This window comes from Pseudorasbora parva, chromosome 5, assembly GCF_024679245.1.
Source record: "Pseudorasbora parva isolate DD20220531a chromosome 5, ASM2467924v1, whole genome shotgun sequence".
Taxonomy (NCBI): domain Eukaryota; kingdom Metazoa; phylum Chordata; class Actinopteri; order Cypriniformes; family Gobionidae; genus Pseudorasbora; species Pseudorasbora parva.
This window is the reverse complement of record NC_090176.1, coordinates 31,929,294-31,946,276: the sequence shown is the minus strand read 5'-3', so window position 1 is coordinate 31,946,276 and position 16,983 is coordinate 31,929,294. Positions and strand designations below refer to the sequence as shown.

At 37.7% G+C, this 16,983-nt stretch overlaps 1 protein-coding gene across 2 annotated transcripts; it reads left to right on the top strand.

Annotated features, from left to right (window-relative positions):
- The first annotated feature begins 3,116 nt into the window (after positions 1-3,116).
- On the top strand, positions 3,117-14,470 carry creb1b (cAMP responsive element binding protein 1b). Of its 2 annotated transcripts, none has more exons than XM_067443885.1 (9): positions 3,117-3,256; positions 6,153-6,232; positions 6,506-6,618; positions 6,774-6,920; positions 7,447-7,547; positions 7,620-7,759; positions 7,915-8,097; positions 8,949-9,102; positions 11,906-14,470. In XM_067443885.1, the coding sequence occupies exons 3-9, from the start codon at positions 6,514-6,516 to the stop codon at positions 12,048-12,050; spliced, it is 975 nt and encodes a 324-aa protein (XP_067299986.1). In that variant the 5' UTR covers positions 3,117-3,256; positions 6,153-6,232; positions 6,506-6,513; the 3' UTR covers positions 12,051-14,470. The 2 variants fall into 2 exon arrangements, with proteins under 2 accessions (XP_067299986.1, XP_067299987.1); XM_067443886.1 differs by lacking the exon at positions 3,117-3,256 and adding an exon at positions 3,268-3,411.
- The last annotated feature ends 2,513 nt before the right edge of the window (positions 14,471-16,983 follow it).

Sequence of the window (16,983 nt, the reverse complement as noted above, 5' to 3'; positions counted from 1 at the left end):
ACCATTAAGTGCTAAACACATTAGCATTTTTTCGGATTCTTTTTGAATGATAACATTGAAGGGAATATTCTATAAGATGCAAATAGGATGATCACAGATTTAATTTGTTAACCGTTCATTAATATAACTTCGTGAATCACAGAGCAAGCAGCAATGTTTGAAGCCCTGTAGTGTGCCTCACATCACTATTGTAGCACAACTAGCCAACGGCTCCTCTGCTTCCTCTGACAACGTTTGATGAATTTTCATTTGGTGATGTGCAGGGTTTGCAGTATTGAAAAGGCTTTAATGTATCCCATATTCCTTTCATTTTCACTCTTTTTTTATTTTTTTATTTTTATTTCTTACCTTGAGCACCCTCACTGCACCATCAATGGAGCAGTTCCTCCAAACTCAAGCACAGTATAAGTCTTGCTTATCCTAATGGGTCCTCTTAGGCTGAGAGGAGACACAACCGTGCCAGACTCAGACAAGAGACCGAGCGAGAGTGTGCGTTTACTCGGGGGATGATGCGCAGCAGGAGCTCAAAGGAGAGAAAAAGGTGGAGGAGGGAGGAGGGAGTGAAGAGGAGGAGAAGGAGAAAGAGGAGGAGGAGGAGGGGAAGAGAGTCTCTATGGCCAACTCTGAATGTAGTTCTTTCTCAAGGTCAACCTTATACATATGAACGGTTATACGAAAACAGAATAAAAACAGGCTACATACAATGTGCACAAAAGTGAGAATAGTCTCACAAAAGAGGCTTTCTCTAGATTTATGTTTTCAATAACAGCGGTATTGCTTAGCTGTAGCCTATCATAGGGACGAGGGCAATTTTAACGTGCTGCCGTTGTGATAACGGAGCAAATTATTTTATTGATTTTGGTTTATATCACAAGAGTTTCCCCTTATCATCACTCTATAGGTCTACTGTAAGCCCACGCAGCCTTGTAAAGATAATTTCACATATTGCACAGATTTGTCACTTTTTCCCTGAAGACATTTACAAAGCACAAATTCATGGTTGTTCATTAACGAGACGGTCAATTCCCCAAACAATGTGCTTCATGTCACAATAAAAAGCAGGTTTTATGGCTTGTTGCAGTAAAGCGCTATTAAACAGATAAAGCACACCAAACGGGCATCTGGAGGATTATAAAAAGGGCTGCCACACGAATAAACTCACACACCCCAAACCCGTTGCCATTCAGAGAGGGGTTATTGAGTGCATTCTGCAAACAAATGCGTATATGCTGCCCCCTTCAGGATGACTTCAGGACAGGCAACACCATGCAAATGGTACAGTCTTCTCCCAAAAGAGGTTTACTGCTGCCGCCATGTGTTAACTTAAAAGTGCGGCTTACGTAATCTCTCAAAATACTAACATTACACATTTCAGAAAACTAAGAAAAATTGATTAGTGTCTGAGGTAAAAGAAAAATAATAATAATATAATGTCCAGTGTCCCCTCCTCTTCGGCCCAGCCTTTCCTGAGGAGATTCACAAAGGGATAAGCACCATAAACTTGTGTGGAGATCATCCAGACATCTGGTTTGAGGGCCTGCTGTGGATAAAAAGGCTGAACGACTTTTTTCATGCAGCTTTTTGCCTACTTTACATACAGTGTTGCGTAGCTAAGTGCCTATTGATGCCTATTTTGTGTATTGGGTATTGTATTTTTTGTAGTGTATTGGTACCTTTTATGAGTGCTGCAGTGTTAAACTTAAAATTATCTTCTTTTTTAAATTAAAGGGAAATATTTGACCCACGGAATAGATTTTCAGGAGTTATTTTATTCATTTTTTAGCTCTGAGAGCATGTATTTTTCAAACCCCATACAAACACCCATTTATGTCAAAATCCAATCTATTAAATTGAATCAACATCATATACTAACAGTATCATAACACAACAAACACTCGCTACATTTGATGTAATGGACTCTATAAGATCATAGAGTTATCTACCATCAGAAGTGCATTTTAATATAATTGCCGTTTCTGGTTTGGCTTTAGCCTACTTCATGATGAGTGCAAGCACAATAATATTAGCTATGCACTCAACACTTATAAAGGCACTGAATCTATAGGCCTAGAATGTTAGACAACAGATTAAAACAGAGGAATTCAATGTATTCACTGCATTCTTATTTTAAAAAGGCCTACCTATGTATACTGTATTTGTTTTGAACTATGGTTCCATGAGTATTTCATGTTCACCCAAAGAAGAGAAATTCAAATTTGGTCACACTTTAAGGGTCCAATCACACTATTAACTAGGCCTAACTATATAATTAGGACTTTTGCCTTAAAAAAAACTAAGCTAATTAATAGTTTGTAAGGTAGTTGTTCATTTTAGGTATTGTGGATTAAGGGATGTAGAATATGGACATGCAGAATAAGGCATTAATATGTGTTTTATCGGTATAAACAGTACAAACATGTAGACAATATCATAGTAAATATGTAAGCTATACAACTAGCAATTAGTTAATATAGTGCGGATAGGATCCTAAACTAAAGTGTTACCATAGGTAAATCATATAGTAGCTAGTAATTTTGTCAAAATTGTCTATCGTTAGGCTATTCCTCTCCCTCCAATGACAGTATGTTTGCCAACTCTCTGCATATTAATTAGGAAAAGCTGAAGTCGACCATAGTGCTAATAATAGAGGTGATTTGTCTTTGCTGTCTTGATAATTTATGTTGAATTAATTAGTAATAGATGAACATGACGCTTTGCAATATTTTGCCTTTGATGGATTACAGATATGCTACCCGGTTAAAGCTTTCTGACAAAAATACCCATGCTGAAAATAACCGCTTAAACCAGCCTACGACGGTTTGCAGGTTCCAGCAGTCAAGATGGTTTTATGGCTGTTAGCTTAGGATAGCATAGCTAAGCAGCTGAACTGCTTTAATATTAAAGCTGTGTTTTAATATGTATTGGATGTTTCTATGTACGCTAAAACATGTTCTGTTTTTAAAAAATTTTGTTGAGTTTCATTCACAAAATTTTGTTCAAGCATGATCGTGCTCGCGCTATTTCGTCAAGCCTCGGACATGCTTCGTCTGTGTTCGCCACCACTCGACTTTTTCCGCCACGCTCTCGGCCGCTCTCGCTCAGTGCAGTGGGGTTGATGATCGGATTTTCGTCTCGTTCTCTGTGTTGTCGTTCTCGGTGACGCGACGGAGGTGTAGCCTGACGCGGTCTCTTACGTGTCGGCCTGAATAAAAGTGGAGCTCCGAGGGCTCGAGAGTGACGGAGGGAGTCTGTATCGGTAAGAGGAGACAGTGTCCGGAGGGAAAGGGCTCGTCCCGAATGGCATATAATACTGGTTTGGGTTCGGCCCGTTGGAAACAAAGAGATCATGGCGGCTGTAGTTGTTGCATGCAGAGGGAGGGGAGGCAAACGGGAGAGCAACACAAACCCATGGTGGGAAATTTTGATGCATGGCTGATCATTTAAAATGCAACGAGAAGTGAATGCACACCATGTCTGGTTTTCTTTGTGCGGTTCATATATGTGGGGTTTCCTCTTTTTGTCTGCTTCTTTCACACCCTGGCTAGGCAAAATGTGTGTTGCCTGGTGGATTCAGGGTGTAATACTCTTATATCATTCAGGAATAAATTAATCTTCTCTAATGTCCTTGATGCATTGTGCGATTTATTGGACACGCCCTGGTGATATTGCAATCTTTTAGGACTGGTTTATTATTGCATTACTTGTTTCATGGTTTCATTATACATTATTCTAAGTGATGTGACTGCACGCTTTCAAGCAAATACCGTTTTTATGCACATTATAGGAAACATTTTACCTCCTGTACATTGTACATGACTAATAAAGAAATGCAATGTATTGCATGTTAAAGAGCAAAAAACCTATTCAAATACAAGTGATTTTGCATTTTGAGGCATTACTCCTGATTTGTCCACATGTGCCAACTTTCCTTTTTTCCCCATCTTTTCCTTTAAAATAAATAAATAAATACACGTAAGTATTTATAATAGTATCTGTAGTATGTGATTTGGATTCATGCTTACAGTTTTAGATAAGACATTATGAACGCACAATAGCTACTTGTTTCCTAGAATAATCTGTCTGGCAGAAAATAGGATTTGAAAAGTAGAGGGAGAGCTATGTATGACCAATCAAACCACAGATCGACTCTGAGCGTCATGAGATCACATTACTGTCGGTTCACGCTTTCTGCCATGCCGGGGCTCGCGCTCCTATCTCAACTTTTTCTATTTCAAAGTGCTCTATTGGCTTTATTGTTTGACACACAACCTGCATTACATTAAAATACGTACACTAATGGTATTAAAACATTGTGCTTTTAAATATTTTTTATATTTATTTTATACATTTTATTACTTTTTGATATTGTATATAATTGTATATCTTAATTATCATACATGTATGGTACGAATAGTATGATATAAAAGCCTAAATAATAATAAAATAATAAAAACGAATATAATTTTATAATTTCATTATCTGTTGGTTCAACCATTGGCAGATGAGGGGAGTGTTAAAGAAACCTGTTAATCTTTATTTTGAAATTGAAAATAGCTTCATGGGTTTTATGCAAGTTTTTAAAAATTCTTTTAGTTTTTATTTTTTGTGTTCAAATCTGTTATTTTCATTGTTATTAGTGATAATTGATTAGTCAACTGTGTTAGCATATCTTAGCCTCTATATCCAAGAGGGCTAAATCCATATAGCTTGGCTATCTATATATGGGATATATTAATCCAACTCTTCCTCTCCAGACAGTCTAGAGGTCAGGCAACTCCAGTATCTACCCATGCTGAACAGTCAAGGGAAGTCAGGACTGCATTCACAGCATATTGGGATGCGCATTCAATAATAATAATAATAATAAAAAAAAACATGCTATATGATGACACCTTTATTGCAGTACTTAATTTTTATCACTGGCCAGTGCACTAGTAATTTTACACTCTCATATTAAACGTTATTGTTGACCAATGCAGAAATAAAGACTTTCAGAGCACCCAGGGGTTGCGCACTGGGACTTTCTTTAATGAGAACCTACAAAATCTTTACATTCGCAATGGGATTTTGATTCATTATCATTGTGTGCACTATAATGCATTGCATCTCTTAGTGTGGCTTATGTAGGCGTACCTTTAAAGAGAGACCTGCCAATATTCTCTGCTAAAGCATCAAAAGTTCTCTGCTAAAGAACAAAAGAGTTCAATGTATCCTGATTAAACATGTTCAGCAAGAATTCAGCTGTTGGTTTCTGATTCTTAAATTTAGACAAAACCAATTTGATGCATTTTCTTTCCTGGACAAAAAAAGGTTTCTAGGAAGAATGTTTATCAATGGACAGTGTTGCAGCCTGAGTTTTTAGTCCAAACGACCATGGTATTGATTCATAACTGTGCTGGTCTCGAGTGCAGGAAATCTGCTCCCTTATTTCCGACATAATGTCAAATGATTCAATTAAAACTCCATATAGAGTTGCAGCACAGGAACGATTTAGCCATACTTAACTAATGTGCGTCTATATTTGGATATTCTAAAATTAGCTTCCCTTTCCAAGAAAGTGTACAAGCTTCATTTTCATTTGCATATCTTATAAAACTAGAAAGGAGAAGAAAAAAAACAAGTTTTGTGGATTTTAACCTTTGTTTGAGTTGGGTTTTGTGATATTTTAATCATACAGTACTATACCAGCTAAACTATATTATGATACCAAGTAGTATGTTTGTTATAGCATGGATATGACTTAAACACTGGTGCTTATACTGGTATAATGCCCATTCATTTATACAAGTCAACTTAACAAGGACGGAAGGAGGGAAATGTTTATAATCTGATTGATATTACTGATTGATATTTTGCACTGATGGCACCACAGAACCATAGTCTTTATACTTTATAGGGGAAACCGACCTTCTAATTACTTACTAGCTTTATCATATTAAGCTGGAATAGAAGAAAGTACAATTGCTCACTTGAGCTCTAATGCTACTTTGTCTTCATTATTTCAATTGGTAGTATTGTCAGAAACTGTATACAAACAACCGTGTTTGCAGAGGTTTTCTCTTAATATTTTCTCACTACTATGGAAGATTTTTAAAGTAGTAATGTCAACGTTTCTGACTAGTATAGTGACATTTCTGTGTTTGTCTGATCAGATTTCCACAGTAGCAGAGAGTGAGGACTTAAAAGAGTCAGTGGACAGTGTGAAGATTCTGTCTAGGTCCCCCTCTTATAGGTATGTATGCTTCATGTGCAATTCCACATCCAAAGTTTCAGGTTGAGACTGTGATAAGTTAGTAAACGGGAATGAAATTGCTTTGCATATTAATCATTAATGTAATTAAAGTCACCATGAAATTAAAATGGACGATTCCTTGTTTTTGAATGGATTATTTTCGTATTCGTCATAAACATAGTTGCATAAAAAAAAAACACAAATTAATCATTTATTTGTTTATGTTGCAAAAATTACACTAGAGAAGTCAGATTTCATCTGTTTTCTCGCCAGCTAACTCAATGACCATGGAGTCGGGAGCCGATGCCCAACAGGGTGCAGACACTGCGGTCTCTGAAAATGAAAGCCAACAGCTTACACAGGCCCAAATCGCCACTCTTGCACAGGTAAGAACACAATCGATTGGTTACTATACACATATACGTTTGATGGATTCAGTACATCGTAATTTGTTTATTTTGAAACTTGAAGAGCTGAAACACTCAAGACTCTCACTTTGAAAAGAACAGCAATGTTTGACTCTGTGTGCAATGTTTGATAGGTAACGATGGCTGCTGCTCATGGAAGTGGCACAGCGCCCACAGTCACCCTGGTGCAGCTGCCCAATGGTCAGACGGTGCAGGTGCACGGAGTGATCCAGGCAGCTCAACCTTCAGTCATTCAGTCACCACAGGTGCAAACTGTCCAGGTAAGACAACTTAACACCTCCAACATCTCTAGATGTTCATGACTAATTGGCAGGATGCATTTCATCCTTGATGTATTCCATTAGACTGGGTAAACCCAGCCTGATCTGCCGGCGCTTTGATTTCACCTGGCAACTCAGTCTGGAAACCTGTACATTCGTTTCTACTGCTGCTGTTACACTTTTGTGGGAAGCAATCAGACTGGCTTATCCACCTGGCACGCTATGGGCGGGTTTAACATGATGACGGATAGAGAAGCGATGGTCCGTTTGATTTTTCGTTGATCATGCCTCTTGTGGTCTGATTGGTTGAAGGACTTTCCAATTGCGTACAGAGTTATTTGAATAATGGCAGTTGATCACGCTCCTTGTGCAGTAAAAAAATACAAAGCAGACTCCCCAGACCAATGTTCAATTTTACATTGAGCTTGGTCTGGTGATAGCCAGACAAGTACTGTTCTATTCACCCCTAAATATATAGTCTGTTGTATAGTCAGAGCTACGCATAACAAACTTGTCTGTTGCCCAGATTTCCACAGTAGCAGAGAGTGAGGACTCACAGGAGTCAGTGGACAGCGTGACCGACTCTCAAAAGCGAAGAGAGATCCTTTCTAGACGCCCCTCATATAGGTATGTATACGTTCTTCAAGGGTTTGCATAAAATACGAAATTTCCCAGTCAACAGCTGTCTGTGATCTATAGGAAAATCCTGAATGACCTGTCATCAGACGCTCCAGGAGTTCCGAGAATTGAAGAAGAGAAATCTGAGGAGGACACTGCGCCTGCCATCACTACAGTGACAGTACCAACCCCAATATATCAGACGAGCAGCGGCCAGTACAGTACGTTAAAGTCCATAACTGAAGTTGAGATATTTTGGGATTCTGCATTACCATTTGACCAGAACTCCAACATATTTGATTCTTAGACATATAGTGCCATGTGCAAGCCTTCTCACAATTCAGTGACTACCTCTTAATTGCCATTTCTCCTTCAGTCGCCATTACACAGGGTGGAGCTATTCAGCTTGCAAATAACGGCACAGATGGAGTGCAGGGATTGCAGACGCTCACCATGACAAACGCAGCAGCAGCCCAGCAAGGGACCACCATCCTGCAGTACGCCCAGACCAGTGATGGTCAGCAGATACTGGTGCCCAGCAATCAAGTGGTGGTACAAGGTAAAGATACGAAGACATTTTAAGGATACAAGCTAGGACATTTATTTAGTAAGTTAATAGTATCAATTCTGATTTTTAAAGCAGCACTAGGTAACTTTTCAACCTTCATAATATATATTCAAGACTCTTGTGATGATACATCAACTTACAATAGGTTGAATGACACGTCTGCCATAGCTTGATGGGGTCTGTATCGTTTTTAATTGACCCGCGCATCACTAGTTCAGGGCTATAAGGGTTGTCATGTCAACAAATGCACGTGCAATTCTTATTCTATGAGAATAAACAAGTCCATGGAGTACCAATATCATTGGAATCACTTTCAGAACAAGTTTTCCAGGTGACGATTAAAAAAAACAAAAAAATCCCACTTTATAAAGCTTTAGCATTTAAAGCAGCAGACGACCAAACTGCAGAATGTGCTTATAATAAAGAGAGCATTATTGTGCTTTGGTGTGTATGCGAATATAGTTATTGTTAAGGCCTGTTTACACCAAGGACGATAACTGTAATAACAATAAAGATAGTTCTCAAAATCTTTCTAAATACAAACAAATAGCAGAGTCCACACTACAACTATAAGAATAACGGCACAGAGGAACGATATCATTGGAATCACTTTCAGGAAGTTTTTTTTTTTTTCAGCTGATGAATGATAAAAACAGTGAAAGCCAATCAGAATCCAGCCTGCTTTAAAGAGCTTGGGCACTTAAAGTGGCAGATGACAAAGCTGCAGTGTGGTTATCATCTGCTGGTGTGGATGCGAATTTAGTTATTGTTATAGTTATCAATCTTGGTGTGAAGTCCTTTAGCCATTAATATTCTTTCATTTGATGTTGTCTGCCCAACAGCTGCTTCTGGAGATGTGCAGGCCTATCAAATTCGTACTGCCCCAACCAGCACTATTGCTCCAGGTGTGGTCATGGCATCCTCCCCAGCCCTGCCAAGCCAAGGAGGTGCAGAAGAGGCCACGCGCAAAAGGGAAGTCCGCCTCATGAAAAACAGGTAAAAAAAGCAAATGTAAAATAAACATCACAATTGGTCATTAATGAAACCATGTACTGCTGTGATGGAAAAGCTGATTTTTTTAACCATTACTCCAGTCTTCAATTTCACAATCCCTCATAAACCATTGTAATATGCTGATTTGGGGCTGTAATCACAATTTTTTTACACATCTTACTACTAAGAGTTCTCCTAAAGAGCAGTAAAATGTCTTAGTTACAAGTTTATTTTAAAACCTATTCACAAAGCTGCTGAGAGCAACTTTTACTAAGAAATAGAGAGAAGTCTTAAGCTAAGAGTAAGGGCGGGGTTATCGGTAATCTCGTTGCTATGGATGATGTTATCACGCTTGCTAACTATGACCACAGTGATTGGCTGATAGGGGAGGGCTCTCTGTCAGTGATTTATTTATAGAAATATTTTGTTGAACGATGTTTTATGTTGCTATATTTAAATAAAATGTTTAAAATAAGAATGTTGCCATATTTAAATAAAGATTTTAAAAAGTAGGCTAAGTGTCACTAATTAAACAAGGATATATTCAGCTTATTGTCAGACTTAATCAGTGCGAGAGGAGGTATACACCCAAGAGCCTAGTTGCCTCCATAGTTCTCTGCATACCTCCACCACTCCTTTCCTCACTCTTGGCCTGCGATACGAGGACTCTGGGTTTGGGCTAAATTCAGAGCTTGGAGCCCTCAAAACGCTTCAGACCGCAAGTGTAAGTGTGAACTCGTAACAACAGCTACCACAGCTAATCTGACATTATTATTATTATTATTATTAATTAAAGATGCATTAATTATCACTATTGCCTCAATGTTGTATAGTGTCTTTGGGTGGATTACAGCAACAGCCATTAGGATTGCTGTGATGTGGTCTTAGTGGCTTAGGAGTCCTCTTGAAAACTCCTAGCGTTTCATGGATTTAGGAGCTTGTTGTTGGGCTAAATTGCTTTGCGAAATACTCTTAGAGCAAAAATTTACGAGTCCTGAAATTAGGACTGACACGGCCATTATTTTTAAAGGGTTAGTTCACCCAAAAATGTAAATTATTTAATTACTCACCCTCATGTCGTTGGACACCTGTAAGACCTTCGTTCATCTTTGGAACACAAATCAAGATATTTTTGATGAAAGCTGATGGCTGAGAAAGGCTTCAAAAAGGCCTCCATTGGCATTTAGTACATTTCCACTGACCCACTCACAAGACCCATAAAAGGAACTAAAGACGTTGTTACAAAGTCCATCTCACTACAGTGGCTGGATAATTTTACAATGCGCTGAAAATAGTTATTGTAAAAATAAAAAGCCATTCTTTAATGTCATCCAACGTTTTTTGGCTCTTTTTTTTTATTAAAAGTATCGGTTCAGGCAGGGTTTAGGCACCGGTGCTGTTTTAAAAGTGCCGGTTCGCACCGGTATCATAAAAAACAAAAACGATACCCAACCCTAGTTATAATCAATGCAGTTCTCTACACTGCACAGTGAAAAAATCTTATTTACATTATGTCTACATTTTGTTAACTAGAGGATTCACAAGCGTGCAGAATTGAACAAAAACCCGTTTGGATTCTGACTAAATTAAACATCCCTGATTGGTCAATGCATTCAAGAGATCAACAAACATGACTGTGATTAGCTAGCGCTCACCGCCGCAAAAACACAGCGTAAATAGACAAATACAAACATGCACTGGAATATTTACCAAATCTATTTCATCAATATAATATTACAATATCAACTAAGGGTGCTCTTGCTTTTGTTTGAGGGTGCTTAGCATAGAATCAGGCCTGTATGTATAAATTGCTCTTCCTCTTCTGACTCAGTTTCTGGTTCAAACATACATGGCTGAATTAAACCAATATTTTCCACTTGCCATTATGAGCTGGTGTGATTGAGTAAAGGCTAATTTGAATATTCATGGTTCCGTGTATTCTAAATGAAGAAAGGTTGGCGAGTTACATTCAAGCAGTGTTGCCAACTTGGCGACTTTGTCGCTATATTTAGCAGCTTTTCAGACCCCTCTAGCGACTTATTTTCGAAAAAGCGACTAGCGACAAATCTAGCGACCTTTTGGACAAACTTCAGCTACTTTAGTTTACAAATGTCGCTAGTACTGTCCTGCGAGCGCGAGGTCTTTTTTCCCCTCTGCCGTCACACACACCTCTGTCTGCGTCTGCGCTTACAGACAGCAGCTGACAGACGTGAATGAGCCAGCTACACATGAGCACACAAGGTTGCCATCGATTTCTCACTTAATGTTATCTGCTTCTTTTGTTTTATATTTGAATAAATTAGTTATGATGAGTTCCATCTCTTGTGCTTATCACTTATATTACTCACTATCACAGAGCTTTAGTTCATCCAGTTTCTCAATTCAGATTTTACATATATAATTTTTTTTGTGATTCACTATCATATATTGTATGACAAAAATGTATAGGAAATGAAAAAATGTATTGGACAGTCGGCTGTATTGTATTATTGTAAAATATAGAAAAAACGTCTTCTATACGGCAGACTGAACGCAAGGACGGCGTGATGACGTCACTGATATGCTAATTAACGCATGACGTCATCTAGCGATTTTTTGGGCAGGCTTTAGCTACTTTCCTTGGAAAATAGTTGGCAACACTGCATTCAAGCTACAGTCAAACTGCAGGGGGACTTTAATATTATCTTAATAAAGTCACATGCAGGATTATTATGGTCAAAATTATGGTATTGACAACCCAATTTTGGACCAAAAAAACTGATCGAAGCATCTGCTAAATACATCTCAAATTTATTTCCTGCTCCAGAGAAGCTGCTCGTGAGTGCCGTCGGAAGAAAAAGGAATATGTCAAGTGTCTGGAGAACCGTGTGGCTGTTTTGGAGAACCAGAATAAAACGCTCATCGAGGAACTCAAGGCACTCAAAGACCTGTACTGTCACAAATCAGAGTAATATACAGTACCACACATTCTCCTTTCATTCTGGCGGACTTGCGTGTACAGAGACTAAAGGGCGAGCCCGACACGGACGCATGTTTTTTTAAATGTTTTCCTATTTTAAATTGCTGCAGACTGCCTGTATGAACACACAAGTGTGAGGGAACTGAACCTAAGCCCCCTGGCCAACACAAATCTCTTCTAGGAATTTTGGATCATGTCATTATAGACAAAAAAAAGGCTGAAAACTTTACTGTGGACATAAACGCAGAAGCACGTTCTCAGCCATCTTTACTCCTGGACATCAAACCGAAACTCAGAGGAGGGGTTTGTAAGAAAATGTTTACCTTTTTTCCAGTGTGCTGGTGTATAAGTCATCAATAACTTTTAAAAGAGTTACAAATAATGTAAAATAATAATAATAATAATTTAACTGACATTTCGGTAGTTTGATAGACATCATTGAGGAAGATTTTCTCTTGGAGTTGGCATCATTCCCTCTTGCGATTCAAAAAGTTTAACGTGTCTGACTGTTACTTTTATTTGGTGTATAGTGCTCGTGTTTACTTTTAAGTTGACATTTTTTACATTTAATTATGAACAAACTATATACAAATATGAATATTGATTTACAGAATCTATGCCATTTATAAACTAAAATAAAGTGTATTATATACAGAACAAGATTATATCCCATGTACATTGCAATTTTGACATTTTGTTAATTTTAGACATGAATTTACCTAAATGATTTAATTGCTTAAAATCCTGCCATTGCAGTAGCAACAGTTGCACAAACACAAAATATAACAGTTATTTTATTGCTGACATTTGGTCACCAACACAACAAAATTAATTGAAATATTTACCAGATTCAAACATTTTGTTCCATTTATGTTGATCCGATTTTGCAGATCACTTGTGTTAAGCTTGTATATCATAGAGCTATAAATGGATGAAATGCAGTCCAATACATTCTATCTCTGGCATTATAGGCTATAGCATGTTTTATAAATATTACATTGGCTTTAGTATTGTTATATGGTCCTTTTTTTCATTTCAACACTATGAACGTGGAGGCGGTGTGTTTGTATTTGATAACACGTAAAAAGAGTATGTTTTATCATTCTATTATGGCATATGCATTTTGGCAGCTATTTCATAAAAAAAGAAAGAAAAAAAAGACATGTTTTAAAGGATTTCTTGTTTCATTTTTCCTTTTTATCTCACATTCAGTTGCTTCTGAAAGTTCAAGAAACAACCGAACAGATGGTAACTTAAGTTACATTTTGCCTTTATCATCATTAGTTGTATTTTGTTTACAAAGTTGTCTCAGTTGAGTTGACCCAAACTGTTCAAGGCTTTTAAAGTTTTTAATGAATAATAATTTAAAAAAGGCATTTATTGGACTTTTAATCAGCTCAAGGTTTCACATGTTGGTTGGAGTAATGCCGTGTCCTCTGCATTGAGCGTAGAATGTTTTAAATGAGATGTTAGCAGGCTGAATTAAAACTGCCCGTCAACAATTCCAATCTGCACTGAAATGTTCCTTTTGTCATCCACTGGCGAGTACATCATCTGCTGCTGCTCTTAAATGTTGAACCGTCTGCCTGACGTGTCATTTGCGTGCTCAAGCATGACAAATTAGGGACGCAATCTCTCCACAGCAGGCGCTCGTGGTCCAGATCTGCAGTCTAACTGCTTATGCAAGCCGACGTGCAACCTGATTTCCCACACAAAACCAATTATTTTCTGACAAGAATCTCATCGAAGGACAGACTGACCTCAGATTTCAGAGAAATGCAAATTCTGTCTGTTTTCAGTGATAGAACCGACATTAACTTTTCCCCCTTCTTGTATGTACCCTGTATGCAATGAGATTGATCATGTGCCATGCTGGCCAAAGTGAACTCTGAAATATGTGTGTTTGCCTTCATGTATACTAAAGACCAATCAATCTAAAGCAATGTTTGATCCCACTCAATTTGGACAAACACATCATGCACTTTTTTGTATGATAGCTTTCACCTTTTGGACACTATGTACAGTACTAGTAGGATTTTATAGTGTTTCAAAAGTTTAGAAGTGTATTGTATATATTATGTGACTTGGCTTACATTTTTAGAAGCTTTGCACACGGTTACTGTTACAATACAATTGTGTATACTTGTTGTTTACCCCACCTCCCTTTTGTACACAAATGTAAATCTTTAATAAAATACTAATAATACATAATAAGTCTCATAGTTGTATAAAACATTTCCCACAATGCAATGTACGTAACCCTGTATGTAGTCAAGGAGCTAAATGAGTACAAAGTCTGAAGAACCAATTTTTTTCTCATTGTATGTTTTTATTGTCTGGCTGTATGGTAATTTGGCAGATGCATTAAATATTTAAGACTTAAAAAAAAAAAAAAAAATTGGATTTAAAATATAACCGGATTATTATTTAATTGGAGGGGCAATCAAGAGGCGGGATTTGTAAAACTAATTTAAAGTTTTTTTAAAGTAATAAAACGTAGTGCTGTTTTATTAGTTAATTGAATATGCTATATGCCGTAAAATGGAAGGGAAAGAACATTTTGATTGTTATTAGTGTGACACCAGATAAGGTGAGACACAAACTGTAACGAAATATTTAAAAAGAGCAAGAATGAATGCATCACTCAGATTAACCACCACCTGCAATGAACTTACTTAAAGGTCCCATGGCATGGGTTGTTTTATTGTTTTATAATGTGTCTTGGGGTGTACTTTGTTAGTATGGGTTTTACATCGATTTTTTTTTCATAATTTAGAAATAAAAGGCATTTTTTCTATACTGATATTAGCCCTCTGTTTAGAATGCTCTGTTTCAAGGGGCGTGTCTGCTGTGAGTCTTCAGTGAAAACACCCACTATTGTGATTGGCTGACATCTTTACATTTGAAATGAGATTACGTGCGGAGGGGCGTGGTTTAGTCAGGCACGATCTTGAGCAGCTGCAGCGCTGCCAGTCGAGAGAGAGAGAGAGAGAGAGAGAGAGAGAGAGAGAGAGAGAGAGAGAGAGAGAGAGAGAGAGAAACGATGCTGGGGAAAGATTGCTGAGGAAGTGTTATTGTACCGAGTTTTTGAGAGCGCGAGGTTATTTTGTTTCTATCTGAGAGCTCTGAATAAACACGAGTGAACTTTGCAATGTTATTTCTCTCACAAAATGCTTTCACCACAGCTAACAACAAACACGACATCGACATCGACATGATACAGTAAGAGCTTCTGTTGAGCATAATGAGCAGCGTCATTCAAACGTGTGATTGACCAATCCGAAAATTATAAAGAGTGTTCTTTGAATGCTCTCTGCAGTTTAATCATTTAAATAACAGATTTGTTTCATGCTGCTAACAGAAAAGAGGTGAAGTTGATGGTTTTAGTCACTGGCTTGATTCACTGATGCATCAAGATGGCCAGCTGCAGGACTGACAGTATTAAACGATTTAGAAAGAAAGTGTGTGTGAACTTGAATGATTAGCTACACATCAAAACTCACTGATCCCAGATCAGACATTAATGAACACTGTTACTCACTGTTTGTGTTGGTGCTCTTGAATCCGTGTAAAGCCTGTGCTGCTGACATCCACTGATAAACTGACTCCTTTCTCTACTAATTCTCTGGGCGGGCAAAGCAGAGGAAGAGGAGGAAACCTTTCCTAGTATGACGTCATAACAGGAGAATTCAAGATCAGCTCGTCTGAGCTCTCATTTTCTCAAAGGCAGAGAAAGACAGACAGATCTCGTTTTATACTGATCAAAATTTCTAGCGACTTAGGGACAACATTCAGGCTAGGGGAACTCATATTAATGTTGAAAAACCTCATAAAATAAATATTTCATGCCATGGGACCTTTAACAGAGAAAGTAGTTCCATCTTTTATTAAAGGAGCAAAATTAACACCACAGAGTCACAAAGTCTGCTACACTGTAGTAGGCTACACAAGTTTTGTGAAATATTAAAATTAATTGTAAAAATGTAGGCCCTAATTACTATATTTTACATGCTAAAGCTCAAAAGTCGACTCTGTTCGAAATCTCCAATTGCAGTTATTCGCGGAATTATCAACTTTAATTGTGCCAGTGCAGCGTTTTTGAGGAGAATGTGCGGCCGGTGGTCAGTCATCGCGCTGCTGTGGATCCTGTACTTCATTTTTTAATGTTAACAACATCAGCATTGCAACTAACACAACATAATTGATATTTACCATAATGGGCAAAGCGAGAAAGGCACAACAAAGAAAACGCTAACTGTATGAATAAAGCGAACTAGTGTACTGTTTCATAATTGAACAATTGATCTTAACCTTACCTGTCTGTTTGAACCTCTTCAAAACACGAAGTTCACGCCACTTCAAAAGCCATTTTTATCCTCGTTTTCATCGGCAGTTAAAGTCTCTTTTTTCCTGTTGCCTGAAAGTCTGAAGTCTTCTGCATTTTACAACAGGTGAATCTCCGGCGATTGTCGTTTAACCCTGGATCCGCCTTCAAATTGAGAAGTGTAAAATATATCAAGTGCTCGTGCTGTGAGAAAAGGATACATCTTCACCTCACATCCTCACACGCAATATAGCCTGCTAGCCAGGACACCTTTATGTACTCGAAGATAAGCTTGAATTTCCCGCGGAAATCCCACACTAACCGTTGTAAATCGAGCTAAGGTAAGCAGATAATCTGAACACTGGCTGGTTGTACTTTTTAATTTAAAAAAACATGAAATATAAACATTTTGTTATACGTGAAATCTCTTAATCTCAATCAAATATGTACTTTAAAACATTTTTTTAACATTTTAACACACTATAGAACACACATTTTATGATTTACTGGCATCTAATATTTCAAATTACTGATGCTGTTTGCCCCTCCAAATAAAGAATAACCCAACATATTTTTTTTATTTCAGAGATAACTGGACAGC